Source organism: Salvelinus sp. IW2-2015, linkage group LG20 (assembly GCF_002910315.2).
Source record: "Salvelinus sp. IW2-2015 linkage group LG20, ASM291031v2, whole genome shotgun sequence".
Taxonomy (NCBI): domain Eukaryota; kingdom Metazoa; phylum Chordata; class Actinopteri; order Salmoniformes; family Salmonidae; genus Salvelinus; species Salvelinus sp. IW2-2015.
This window is the reverse complement of record NC_036860.1, coordinates 17,286,629-17,298,847: the sequence shown is the minus strand read 5'-3', so window position 1 is coordinate 17,298,847 and position 12,219 is coordinate 17,286,629. Positions and strand designations below refer to the sequence as shown.

At 39.9% G+C, this 12,219-nt stretch overlaps 1 protein-coding gene across 2 annotated transcripts in view; it reads left to right on the top strand.

Moving 5' to 3' along the window:
* Positions 1-11,042, top strand: part of LOC111981844 (rab11 family-interacting protein 5-like) — a 32,133-nt gene extending 21,091 nt beyond the window's left edge. For both annotated transcript variants that reach the window (XM_024013309.1, XM_024013310.1), the window contains 2 exons: positions 454-604; positions 9,352-11,042. In XM_024013309.1, coding sequence (XP_023869077.1) covers positions 454-604; positions 9,352-9,612 — 412 coding nt within the window. In that variant the 3' untranslated portion in view covers positions 9,613-11,042. The remainder of the gene's footprint in view (positions 1-453; positions 605-9,351) is intronic.
* The last annotated feature ends 1,177 nt before the right edge of the window (positions 11,043-12,219 follow it).

Sequence of the window (12,219 nt, the reverse complement as noted above, 5' to 3'; positions counted from 1 at the left end):
TTCTGACCATCTGTAAATTAAAGCAAAATGGAAGTGCCTTCCTTCACTCTCTCATTAGGTGTAGGGTGAAGTTGCCTCTATACGCTGATTTCCCACACTAATGGTTAAGGTTAGGATTGGGGGAGGGGAAGCTGTTCCTAGATCTGTACCTAGGGGGAAACTTCACTCTGGAGCCTGTCATTACTGATACGGCATACCTGCTCTGTGATATACACAAATCAGACAACATGAGCTCTTTTTACGCTCTCTTGCTGAAACCTGATGCTAAACACATGTTGTTATCATGTAGAGAACTGATTTGAGGTCTGCCTTATATACTGAAAATTCTATACCCAAGCCAGAGAGCATTGTTATGAATATTCCCACATACGATGCCAGGGCCTCATATTGTACTGTACTGATTTTCATGTGAAAAAGTATATGTATGTGATGTATGTGATGTTTCCTCTGCAGCCCCCACCCAGTGAAGCCCTTGACCACCACAGCCAGTCAGGGGGAGAAGAAAGAGGGCCGGTCAGTTCTGGAGAAGCTCAAGTCTTCCATCCATCCAGGCCGCTCTGCCCAGCAGACACTGGCCGTGGCTGAGACTGAGAAGAAGATTGAGGTATTAAAAAGGCCACAAACTCTGTGTTTAGACGGGCAGCCCAATTCTGATATTTTGTTTTCACTGACTGGTCTTTTGACCAATCACATCTAGATCTTTTCACGTCAGCTCTTTTTCAGAGCGGATCTGATTGGTCAAAATACCAATTAGTGGGGAAAATAGCAGAATTGGGCTGTCTATCTAAACGCAGCCAAACTATCACTGCAGAAAAAAACAGCATAGACCAGCATAAATTTCAAGCTGGTCTATGCTGGTTTATGGTGGTCAGTGCTGGTATGATGCTAGTCAATCTGGTCTGACCAGCATGGTCTAGCTGGTTCTTCTGGCAGACCAGCATGGTCTAGCTGGTTCTTCTGGCAGACCAGCATGGTCTAGCTGGTTCTTCTGGCAGACCAGCATGCTCTAGCTGGTCAAGTTGGTCTGACCAGAATGGTCTGGGCTGGTTATGCTGGCAGACCAGCCTAAGTTGTGTTTTTATGGTGATTGGCATTTTCTGTATTGCTGGTGACTAGCCTTCACTGTGTTTTTCATGATGACCAGCCTTTGCTATGTTTTGGACACTGGTGACCAGCATAAGCTAAAGCAAAATCAGCATCAAGTTCCATTATGTTGGCTTCCAAACTGATGTTTAAATCCTATTGGAATTCAGCCAGAGTGGATTCCCACAATCTGCATTCAGAATGACTTGCAGGATTAGAAAAATGAATGAATGAAAGTACCTAAACCATCTAAACTGGAACAACCATTTCAGTAACGGGTGCAATAAATCCAACTAACAGATTGGATAAGTTTATAAAAATGTATGTTATTTATCAACACTGGCGTACCACATACCCCGCAGGCCGGGGGGCCCATGGGGGTCTTTTCTCTCAGCGTCATGGGAAAATGTGTAGAATAGCATGAGATTAGCTTTAAAACTGCACATTTTCCTCTCTGCCCCATGGTAATATGTGTAGAATTGGAGGAAATTTGCTTCAAAACCGCAACATTTTCTCTCAGCCTCATGGCAAAAAGAAAAGTATGAGATTAGCTATACCTTGCTCACACCTACAGTATACCTTGCTGAGACCACGGGGCCAGTGAAACTGTGGTACGCCACTGTCAATCAATGTACATGCAAAAACACAGATATTGACAGAAACAATTTAAAAAATCTAACTGCAATAGAGCATGCTGGGAAATATCCTAATGATGCCAAGCAGTCTCCTCATGGATTGCAATATAATCAGTCATAATCTGCGTCCAAAAATGACGATTACCTATTGTTATGAAAACTTGAAAATCGGCCCTAATTAATCGGCCATTCCGATTAATCGGTCGACCTCTACTTTGGAGTCAACCTCACTTGCAATTTGAACTCACAACGTCTTGGTAACTGGCGTAGCACACACCCGCACAAGGCTTGTATTAGCAACACTAAAACAGCCACAGAGCGATTTTCAATTTTTTTMTTTCAAATTAACAAATTATTGTATTTTGTGGAATTTATACAGTGCATTCAGAAGGAATTCAGACCCCTTCCTTGACTTTTTCCACATTTTGTTACGTTACAGCCTTATTCTAAAATGYATTAAATAAATACAAATAATCCTCAATCTACATACAATACCCCATAATGACGAAGTGAAAACAGGTTTTTAGATTTTTTTGGTATATTTAAAAATAAAAAACAGAAATACCTTATTTACATAAGTATACAGACTCTTTGCTATGAGACTCGAAATTGGTGCATCCTGTTTCCATTGATCATCCTAGAGATGTTTCTACAACTTGATTGCGCTCCCCTGTGGTAAATTAAATTGATTGGACATGATTTGGAAAGGCACACACCTGTCTATATAAGGTCCCACAGTTGACAGTGCATGTCAGAGCAAAAACCAAGCCATGAGGTCGAAGGAATTGTCCGTAGAGCGAGACAGGATTGTGTCGAGGGACAGATCTGGAAATGGTACCAAAATATTTCTGCAGCATTGAAGGTCCCCAAGAACACAGGCCTCCATAATTCTTAAATGGAAGAAGTTTGAAACCACCATGAGTTTTCCTAGAGCTGAGCAATCTGGGGAGAAGGACCTTGGTCAGGGAGGTGACCAAGAACCCGATGGTCACTCTGACAGAGCACCAATGTTCCACTGTGGAGATGGCTGTCCTTCTGGAAGGTTCTCCCATCTCTGCAGCACTCCACCAATCAGGCCTTCATGGTAGAGTGGCTAGACGGAAGCCACTCCTCAGTAAAAGGGACATGACAGCCCACTTGGTTTGCCTTAAGGAACCTAAAGGACTCTCAGACCATGAGAAACCAAGATTGAACTCTTTGGCCTAAATGCTGGTAGCCGCATCGTGCTGTGGGCATGTTTTTCTGCGGTAGGGACTGGGAGACTAGTCAGGATTGAGGGAAAGATGAACGGAGCAAAGTACAAAGAGATCCTTGAAGAAAACCTGCTCCAGAGCGCACAGGACCTCAGACTGGGGCGAAGGTTCACCTTCCAACAGGACAACGGCCCTAAGCACACAGCCAAGACAACGCAGGAGTGGCATCGGGACAAGTCTCTGAATGTCCTTGAGTGGCCAAGCCAGAGGCCGGACTTGAACACGATTGAATATATCTGTAGAGACCTGAAAATAGCTGTGCAGCGACGCTCCCCATCCAACCTGATAGAACTTGAGAGGATCTGCAGAGAAGAATGGGAGAAACTCTCCAAATACAGGTGTGCCAAGCTTTTAGCATCATACCCAAAATAAGACTCAGGCTGTAATCGCTGCCAAAGATGCTTCAACAAAGTACTGAGTAAAGGGTGTGAATACTTATGTAAATGTGTTATTTCAGTTTTTTACAAACCTGTTTTTGCTTTGTCATTATGGGGTATTGTGTGTAGACTGATGAGGGGGGGAAACTATTTCATCCATTTGAGAATAAGGCTGTAACGTAACAAAATGTGAAAAAATGTAGAGGTCTGAATACTTTCCGAATGCACTGTATAACATTCCGACCTTGTTTAGCATTATGCAGTCCAGATATGGCATGAATCCAATATTTGTATCCGTTTGAATCACTTTTTATTTTGAAAGGCAAAACTCCAGTCAATATGCTTAGCGGTTCATGTATTTTACTGTTAGCTGTGGCTAGGCTAGTGGGGGTCATTGTGGTCGATTGTGTAGCATTCGTTTACATTTATGATTATAGTCGTTAATCTGTTGTGATGTGTTGGACAAACATACAATTCAATGGTTTTACATGCTAGATAGCATAACTTTTGCACTATTTGTAAGTGAATAGCCTATATTTTGGTACAGATACTAATTAATTGAATAGCATCCGGGAACTTGCAGGTGCCTTGGTGGAAGAGTGGGGTAACATCTCGCAGCAAGAACTGGAAAATATGGTGCAGTCCATGAGGAGGGGATGCACTGCAGTACTTAATGCAGCTGGTGGCCACACCAGATACTGATTGTTAATTTTGATTTTGACCGCCCCTTTGTTCAGGGACACATTATCAAATTTCTGTTAGTCACATGTCTGTGGAACTTGTTCAGTTTATGTCTCAGTTGTTGAATCTTATGTTCATACAAATATTTACACATGTTAAGTTTGCTGAAAATAAATGCAGTTGACAGTGAGAGGATTTTTCTTTTTTTGCTGAGTTTATGTACTGTTCATGTAATTGAACATAGGATATGAAGTACAGTTGAAGTAGGAAGTTTACATACACTTAGGTTGGAGTCATTAAAACTCGTTTTTCAACCACTCCACACATTTTTTGTTAACAAACTATAGTTTTGGCAAGTTGGTTAGGACATCTACTTTGTGCATGACACAAGTAATTTTTCCAACAATTGTTACCAGACAGATTATTTCACTTATAATTAGTTATATCACAATTCCAGTGGGTTAGAAGTTTACATACACTAAGTTGACTGTGCCTTTAAACAGCTTGGAAAATTCCAGAAAATGATGTCATGGCTTTAGAAGCTTCTGATAGGTTAATTGACATCATTTGAGTCAATTGGAGGTGTACCTTCAAACTTAGTGCCTCTTTGCTTGACATCATGAGAAAATGAAAAGAAATCAGTCAAGACTTCAGGAAAAAATTGTAGACCTCCACAAGTCTGGTTCATCCTTGAGAGCAATTTCTAAATGGCTGAAGGTACCACGTTCATCTGTACAAACAATAGTACGCAAGTATAAACACCATGGTACTGCGCAGCCATCATACCGCTCAGGAAGGAGACGTGTTCTGTCTCCTAGAGATGAACGTACTTTTGTGCGAAAAGTGCAAATCAATCCCAGAACAACAGCAAAGGATCTTGTGAAGATGCTGGAGGAAACCGGTACAAAAGTATCTATATCCACAGTAAAATGAGTCCTATATCGACATAACCTGAAAGGCCGCTCAGCAAGGAAGAATTCACTGGTCCAAAATCACCAATAAAAAAACAGACTACGGTTTGCAATTGCACATGGGGACAAAGATCATACTTTTTGGAAAAATGTCCTCTGATCTGATGAAACAAAAATGGAACTGTTTGGCCATAATGACCATCATTATGTTTGGAGGAAAAAGGGGAACGCTTGCAAGCCGAAGATTCCAACCGTGAAACACGGTGGTGGCAGCATCATGTTGTGGGGGTGCTTTGCTGCAGGAGGGACTGGTGCACTTCACAAAATAGATGGCATCATGAGGTAGCAATTATGTGGATATATTGAAGCAACATTACATTTAAGTCATTTGCAGACGCTCTTATCCAGAGCGACTTACAAATTGGTGCATTCACCTTATGATATCCAGTGAACAACCACTTTACAATAGTGCATCTAACTCTTTTAAGGGGGGGGGGGGTTAGAAGGATTACTTTATCCTTCCTAGGTATTCCTTAAAGAGGTGGGGTTTCAGGTGTCTCCGGAAGGTGGTGATTGACTCCGCTGACCTGGCGTCGTGAGGGAGTTTGTTCCACCATTGGGGTGCCAGAGCAGCGAACAGTTTTGACTGGGCTGAGCGGGAACTGTACTTCCTCAGAGGTAGGGAGGCGAGCAGGCCAGAGGTGGATGAACGCAGTGCCCTTGTTTGGGTGTAGGGCCTGATCAGAGCCTGAAGGTACGGAGGTGCCGTTCCCCTCACAGCTCCGTAGGCAAGCACATGGTCTTGTAACGGATGCGAGCTTCAACTGGAAGCCAGTGGAGAGAGCGGAGGAGCGGGGTGACGTGAGAGAACTTGGGAAAGTTGAACACCAGACGGGCTGCGGCGTTCTGGATCTTGAACATCTCAAGACATCAGTCAGGAAGTTAAAGCTTGGTCACAAATGGGTCTTCTAAATGGACAATGACCCCAAGCATACTTCCAAAGTTGTGGCAAAATGGCTTAAGGACAACAAAGTCAGAGTATTGGAGTGGCCATCACAAAGCCCTGACCTCAATCCTATAGAACATTTGTGGGCAGAACTGAAAAAGCGTGTGCGAGCAAGGAGGCCTACAAACCTGATTCAGTTACACAATTTCTGTCAAGAGGAATGGGCCAAAATTCACCCAACTTATTGTGGGAAGCTTGTGGAAGGCTACCCGAAACGTTTGACCCAAGTTAAACAATTTAAAGTTAATGCTACCAAATACTAATTGAGTGTATGTAAACTTCTGACCCACTGGGAATGTGATGAAAGAAATGAAAGCTGAAATAAATCATTCTCTCTACTATTATTCTGATATTTCACATTCTTAAAATAAAGTGGTGATCCTAACTGACCTAAAACAGAGAATTTGTACTCGGATTAAATGTCAGGAATTGTGAAAAACTGAGTTTCAATGTATTTGGCTGTTGTATGTAAACTTCCGACTTCAACTGTATCTGAATGCATTTTTTTTAAATATAATAAATATATTGTGATAATGACAACTGTGAATTTATATTATTCTTCAAAGCAATTGTAATACACCAAATAATTGACCCTTGACACTAATGAGAGAGCTTTTCCTGAAACCAGCCAACTTTCTCTTGTCTCATATTTTCTCCTGTTTTACAGGAAACATATGATCTGTTTTCCTGGTCTCAATCCTGGGACTTTTAACAAATACATAATTAACATGATATTTATTTTTTATTACAGGATATTTGCTTTAAAGAATTTCTCTCAGCCTTATGGCAAAATGTGTAATAGCAGGAAATTAGCTCTAAAACGACAACATTTTCTCTCAGCCTCATAGCAAAATGTGTAAAATAGCATAAGATTAGCTATAAAACTACTTTTTTTGTAAGAACATAGTATATGGGACTGATATTAGGAAACTTTGCTAAATGAATTTGATTAATATTATGGTGTTTCTTTTCCAAGGGGTTCAATTCCCCGACGGGGAGGAAGGAGTAGGCTGTCCTTGTAAATAAGAATTTGTTCTTAACTGACTTGCCTAGTTAAATAAAGGTTACACTAAGAGCATAACATTTCTACACCATAATTGTAGTCTAAGCAATACCCAAATGGAGATTCAATGAAAATTAAAATCTCATTGATTTATCAAGACCAGTCCCCATGCTTGTCTCAGAGCAGCGCGAAACGGTGCTAAAATAGTTGTAGGCTAATGCTTCAAATCCTATTGTTTCTAACTTCAATATGCTCTTTAAATAAATAACACCTACACCACTTTTAGCAGCACATTACTCAACACTAGTGAGACTCATGTCGCCTACGGTAGTCCACCAGTATATCGAAAAATATGACGTGACTCCGCCAATAATTACATATAGAGGATTGGAGGATATTCGTTATGGATCCATAACTAAATAAACGTTGGCATTTTGAAAGAGTGTTTTTATCATTATTTTATTAATGAAAGCATAAAGATGCCATTATTAGTTATTGTTTTAGTTTGAACGTGCAGACTGGCACTAAGAACAGCGGGAATGTTTCCCTAGTCAGTGGATACAGCTGGAGAACTGCAAGGCAATCCCATTGTGCGCCACTCGGGAACCATGACCAATTGTCCTGCTAATAACAGGGTTAATAATATATCTGTGAGAAAATCCAAGGGGCTTTTATGTAAAATTTATTATAATAATTGCTTTGTTTAAAAAAAAATATTTTGGAGGTGATTTAATTTTCAAATAACATAAAATGAGCGAGAAAAAAAGCCATTCTTGAACACGGGGTGAGACATTGTTGCTAATTTGTAAATAAAGCCAGTTTGTTATTTAGAATGATTTATTTATGTTTTTAGAGGGAGAGAAACCAAAAACCTGCAGTCATCACATGGGTCTCCCAGTCGAGGCCGGCACGGGTATTGAACCAGCATCTGTAGCAACACAGTTTGCAGTGTTTTAGACCGTTGCGCCACTCAGGCACTGTACAATGTGACTGGTGGGCTACAGCAGTGGGCTACAGCACTACAGTAAAAGCAAAATAATCCTAACAAAATAAAATAATAAAAACCTTAGTGTAACAATCAGTTTTAGGTTTTAGTAAGTAATACTGAAGTCATGCACAATTATCAGTTTCTATTTAGGTTAATGTCACCCATTCATTATCAGTTAGAGACACAGTAGGACCCAAAAGCATAATCAGTGCTCAAACTCCCCCTTGCGCTGGTCTGGAGTAATGAAGTCGTGACGCCGGGTACCGTACTAAACCACAAATTACGTCTAAATCGCACAGCATAATCGCTAAACTTTTAGTGGAGCAACCACTGTATGCATCTGTTGGTCACAGATACCTTTAAAAAACAAGGTAGGGGCGTGGATCAGAAAAACAGTCCGTATCTGATGTGACCACCATTTGCCTCATGCAGCGCGACACATCTCCTTTGCATAGAGTTGATCAGGCTGTTGATTGCAGCCTGTGGAATGTTGTCCCACTCCTTTTCAATGGCTGTGCGAAGTTTCTGGATATTGACGGGAACTGAAACACGCTGTCGTACACGTCGATCCAGAGCATCCCAATGGGTGACATGCCTGGTGAGTATGCAGGCCATGGAAAAGTACATTTTCAACTTCCAGGAATTGTTTACAGATCCTTGTGATATGGGGCCACGCATTATCATGCTGAAACATGAGGTGATGGCTGCAGATGTATGGCACGATCTCTGTGCATTCAAATTGCCATTGATAAAATGCAATTGTGTTCGTTGTCCGTAGTTTATGCCTGCCCATATACCATAACCCATTATTGACTGTACGTTTGTTCTTCCCATGTGTAACTGTTGTTGTTTTTGTCGCACTGCTTTGCTTTATCTTGGCCAGGTCGCAGTTGTAAATGAGAACTTGTTCTCAACTGGCCTACCTGGTGAAATAAATAAATAATATATTTTTTTTAAACACCGCCACCATGGGGAACTTTGTTCACAACGTTTACATCGTGTAAACAAATTTGTGCACAACATTTGAGTGAAATAAGCTTTTTGTGCGTATAGAACATTTTATTTCAGCTCATTAAATATGGAACCAACACTTTACATGCTGTGTTTATATTTGTTCAGTATAGAAACAGTATCCACACATTACAAATGAATCATTGAATATAGTAAAGGATAAAAAGTCCATGAATTCACATAATGAAACATTATTGTCTACTTTGGGATAACTGGGCAGTTCAAAACTCTATGGAAAAGGTTTTGGTCATGTTCTATTACCTGACAGCAATATATTTTATTAATTGGGTCCCTCTTCTTGTTAATCTGTGTTTCCCCATTCTATGTCACAGATCCAGATCAGTGATTACTTCAAGATATGAATGAATGACGTATTCTCAAAGTATTGTGTTTGTCTTCTCAGGAATCGTTAGCAGACAGCTCTGCCCAGTACGAGCAGCTGACAAACATGGAGCTGATTTCCCTTCTGCTGCAGCAGGAGATGGATATGGAGAAGCAGCAGGTGGCCTCTGACCAGCAGGCGTCGATGCTGGAGAAACACGAGGCGGAGCTGAAGAAGATCAAGGCACAGGTGCGCGACCTAGAGGACTACATCGACAAGCTGCTGGTGCAGATCATGGAGCAGACACCCACACTCCTCCAAGTGCGCTCCCGGCACAAGTGACCACTAGTGCTAGTGTGTGCACTTATAATCAGTATAATATAGGGCCATGGTCACCATCAAACCCTGGTCCTGGAGAGCTCCTAGGATGAGCAGACTATTGTTCCAGCTCAGTCCCTACAATAGTGCATTTAACTACATTTGGTGGTCAGTTGTTTAGCCAATCAGGTGTTATAGTGCAGGGCATGAAACAAAAGCCTGTACATCCAAGTAGTTCTTGCGGACCAGGGTTGGTTACCAATGTTCCAGGGTCAGGTGTAGTCCAACACATCCCTAAGCAAATACTAAATCTTACAACCATCCAGGTTTCACTGCTGATACCCTGCCCTGTTGATATAGACACAATATTACCCATGTGCATGCTTGCTATTGCTTTACACTCGCTACTTAGGATAAGGAAAGTGACAGCTTTTATCAAATGTACTGCAAGAATTCTTATAAATGTGCATTGATGAAGAATATAGAAAATGTCTTCCTATTCATAAAGTGTACAGTAAATGTAATATTCAGTGGTATAAATTGTTCTTACGTGATATGACTTTGCATACAATTCTGAAAACATTGAAGTGTTTGAATTAGTATAACAATGACCCAAATTGTCTTCATCATGGTAAATACTGTCATTATTTGGCATAAGACTCAAAAACAGACTGACCCGAGGAGAATTCCACTGAACTTAAATTTGTTTACATGGAGAAATGTGAGCTTCAGCTAGTGTCATATTGTGTAAATTATTATAAAAAATATATAAAAATGAAAATGCATGAAGACAGATGTCTTAAACAGACTGCTTTGAAGGAAATTCCGCTGAATTCAAATTTGTTAAAATGGAGAAAGAATAACTTGAGCTAGTGTCATATTTTGTAAATTATTGTAAATATATATATATATGTGAAGAATATATAGGAAAACCATGTGAAAATAGATAAACATTTGGTAAGAGAACAATGGTTTCTTTTCAAAGCTGCTGTATGAAAAGCCAAAACTAACAAGCGCTAATGATTTTTTCTCCTATTTAAGAAAAATAATAATAATTAATTTTGCAACATATGCAACGCATGACACCTTTCTCTCAACATGAATTTGAGAATGTATGCAAGTTGAAATATCCTCGGCTTTGATATAATTTACTATTCATTGATGAAGTGTGTGCAAAGAATAAAGTGACAAATGTTCATGTGAAAAGGTAGGTAGGTACTACAATGAATTCAAAGGCATTGATTTATGCTAAGTTAGGTATGTTTTCACGTTTTGGTTTAATTTGCAAAGAGAATGTATACAATTACAGATATTTTTTGGGCAAATCATTTTTTATATGGCATTGCCTGTATTATGGTATTATTTAGTACAGTACGTCAATACAGTACTATAATTTAAATGCTATTCATGACCTAAGCACTGTAACATGTAAAATAAAGAAAATTGCTTATCAAGTGATTCATAATTTTTTTTATCCTCAAACTTGTTTACATTATACTTCTACTAGTCCTTATGCATTAGTAGTCTAAATATTGTGAAAGTCCAAGCTGCCCTTGTTTTCACAGCCCATATATAATGAAAGGAATGCTGATTGCTGACAGTATAATATTATGCTGACAATTAAGTATTGCAGACGCCTTCTTTCTAATGGCAACATTACTTTCTCTCCACTGCAGGGCACTGTTATGCCTGCTTAGTATTGATTTCCACTCCCCTTGTTCCATTTTGGTTTGAGCACATTATCAGAATGAACGTACAGTAGGAATCTGCACGCTGTTTTACCCCATGCCCTGTGACTTCCATTTTTGTTTTCATCACTTCCATCCAAACTCGGCAGGAAAAGCTCCATGAGATACAATATCATTCATTTCCCCCAGTAATTACATGTACAGGTAACTGCCAAAATAATGGAAATACTTGTAGAATCTATGCCAATGTGCATTGAAGCTGTTCTGGCTCTTGGTGGCCCAACACCCTATTAAAGACACATTATGTTTGCGTTTCCTTTATTTTGTCAGTTACCCGTACGTCTCAGAGTATAAAAGAAGCCACTTAGATGTGAATTTCTGAAGAATAAAACAGGTTCACATAATCTAATATCAGTTTAGTATCAGTGTACGCATAGTAAATGTTATTTTACTTCATTGGCTGTTTGCTCCCAACTCATAGGAATCCCCACACAGTTGACTACTTTAAAATGTTTGAAGCCCTCAGTGGCAATCTCCATGTCAAAATGGGCTATATTCATGATGACTCCTCTCTCTCTATGACAAGAGGCACAACTCCGATATTTTCAAAATTCCCCAAATGCAATGTGCATCAGCTTCTATCATTTGTAACAACCTAACAATTACGAAACTTATATTCGATCAAATAAGCCTCACATACTGTAGCAAATTAGCAATTATATTTTTTTGTGGAGCAAATTCTCATTGACCTCCATACAAAATCTCCTTACTTCATGGGTTTATTTTCAGAGACACTCTTTTCACGCCATTTTGCCCGGTGGGCGGTGATATCCACCAACATTTAACACTTTTAGAACACGGAAGCCAATGCGGAAACTATGGATACAACTTCCGTACCTATACATCCTGACAAAATACACCATATTACTGGCCTGATAATGTG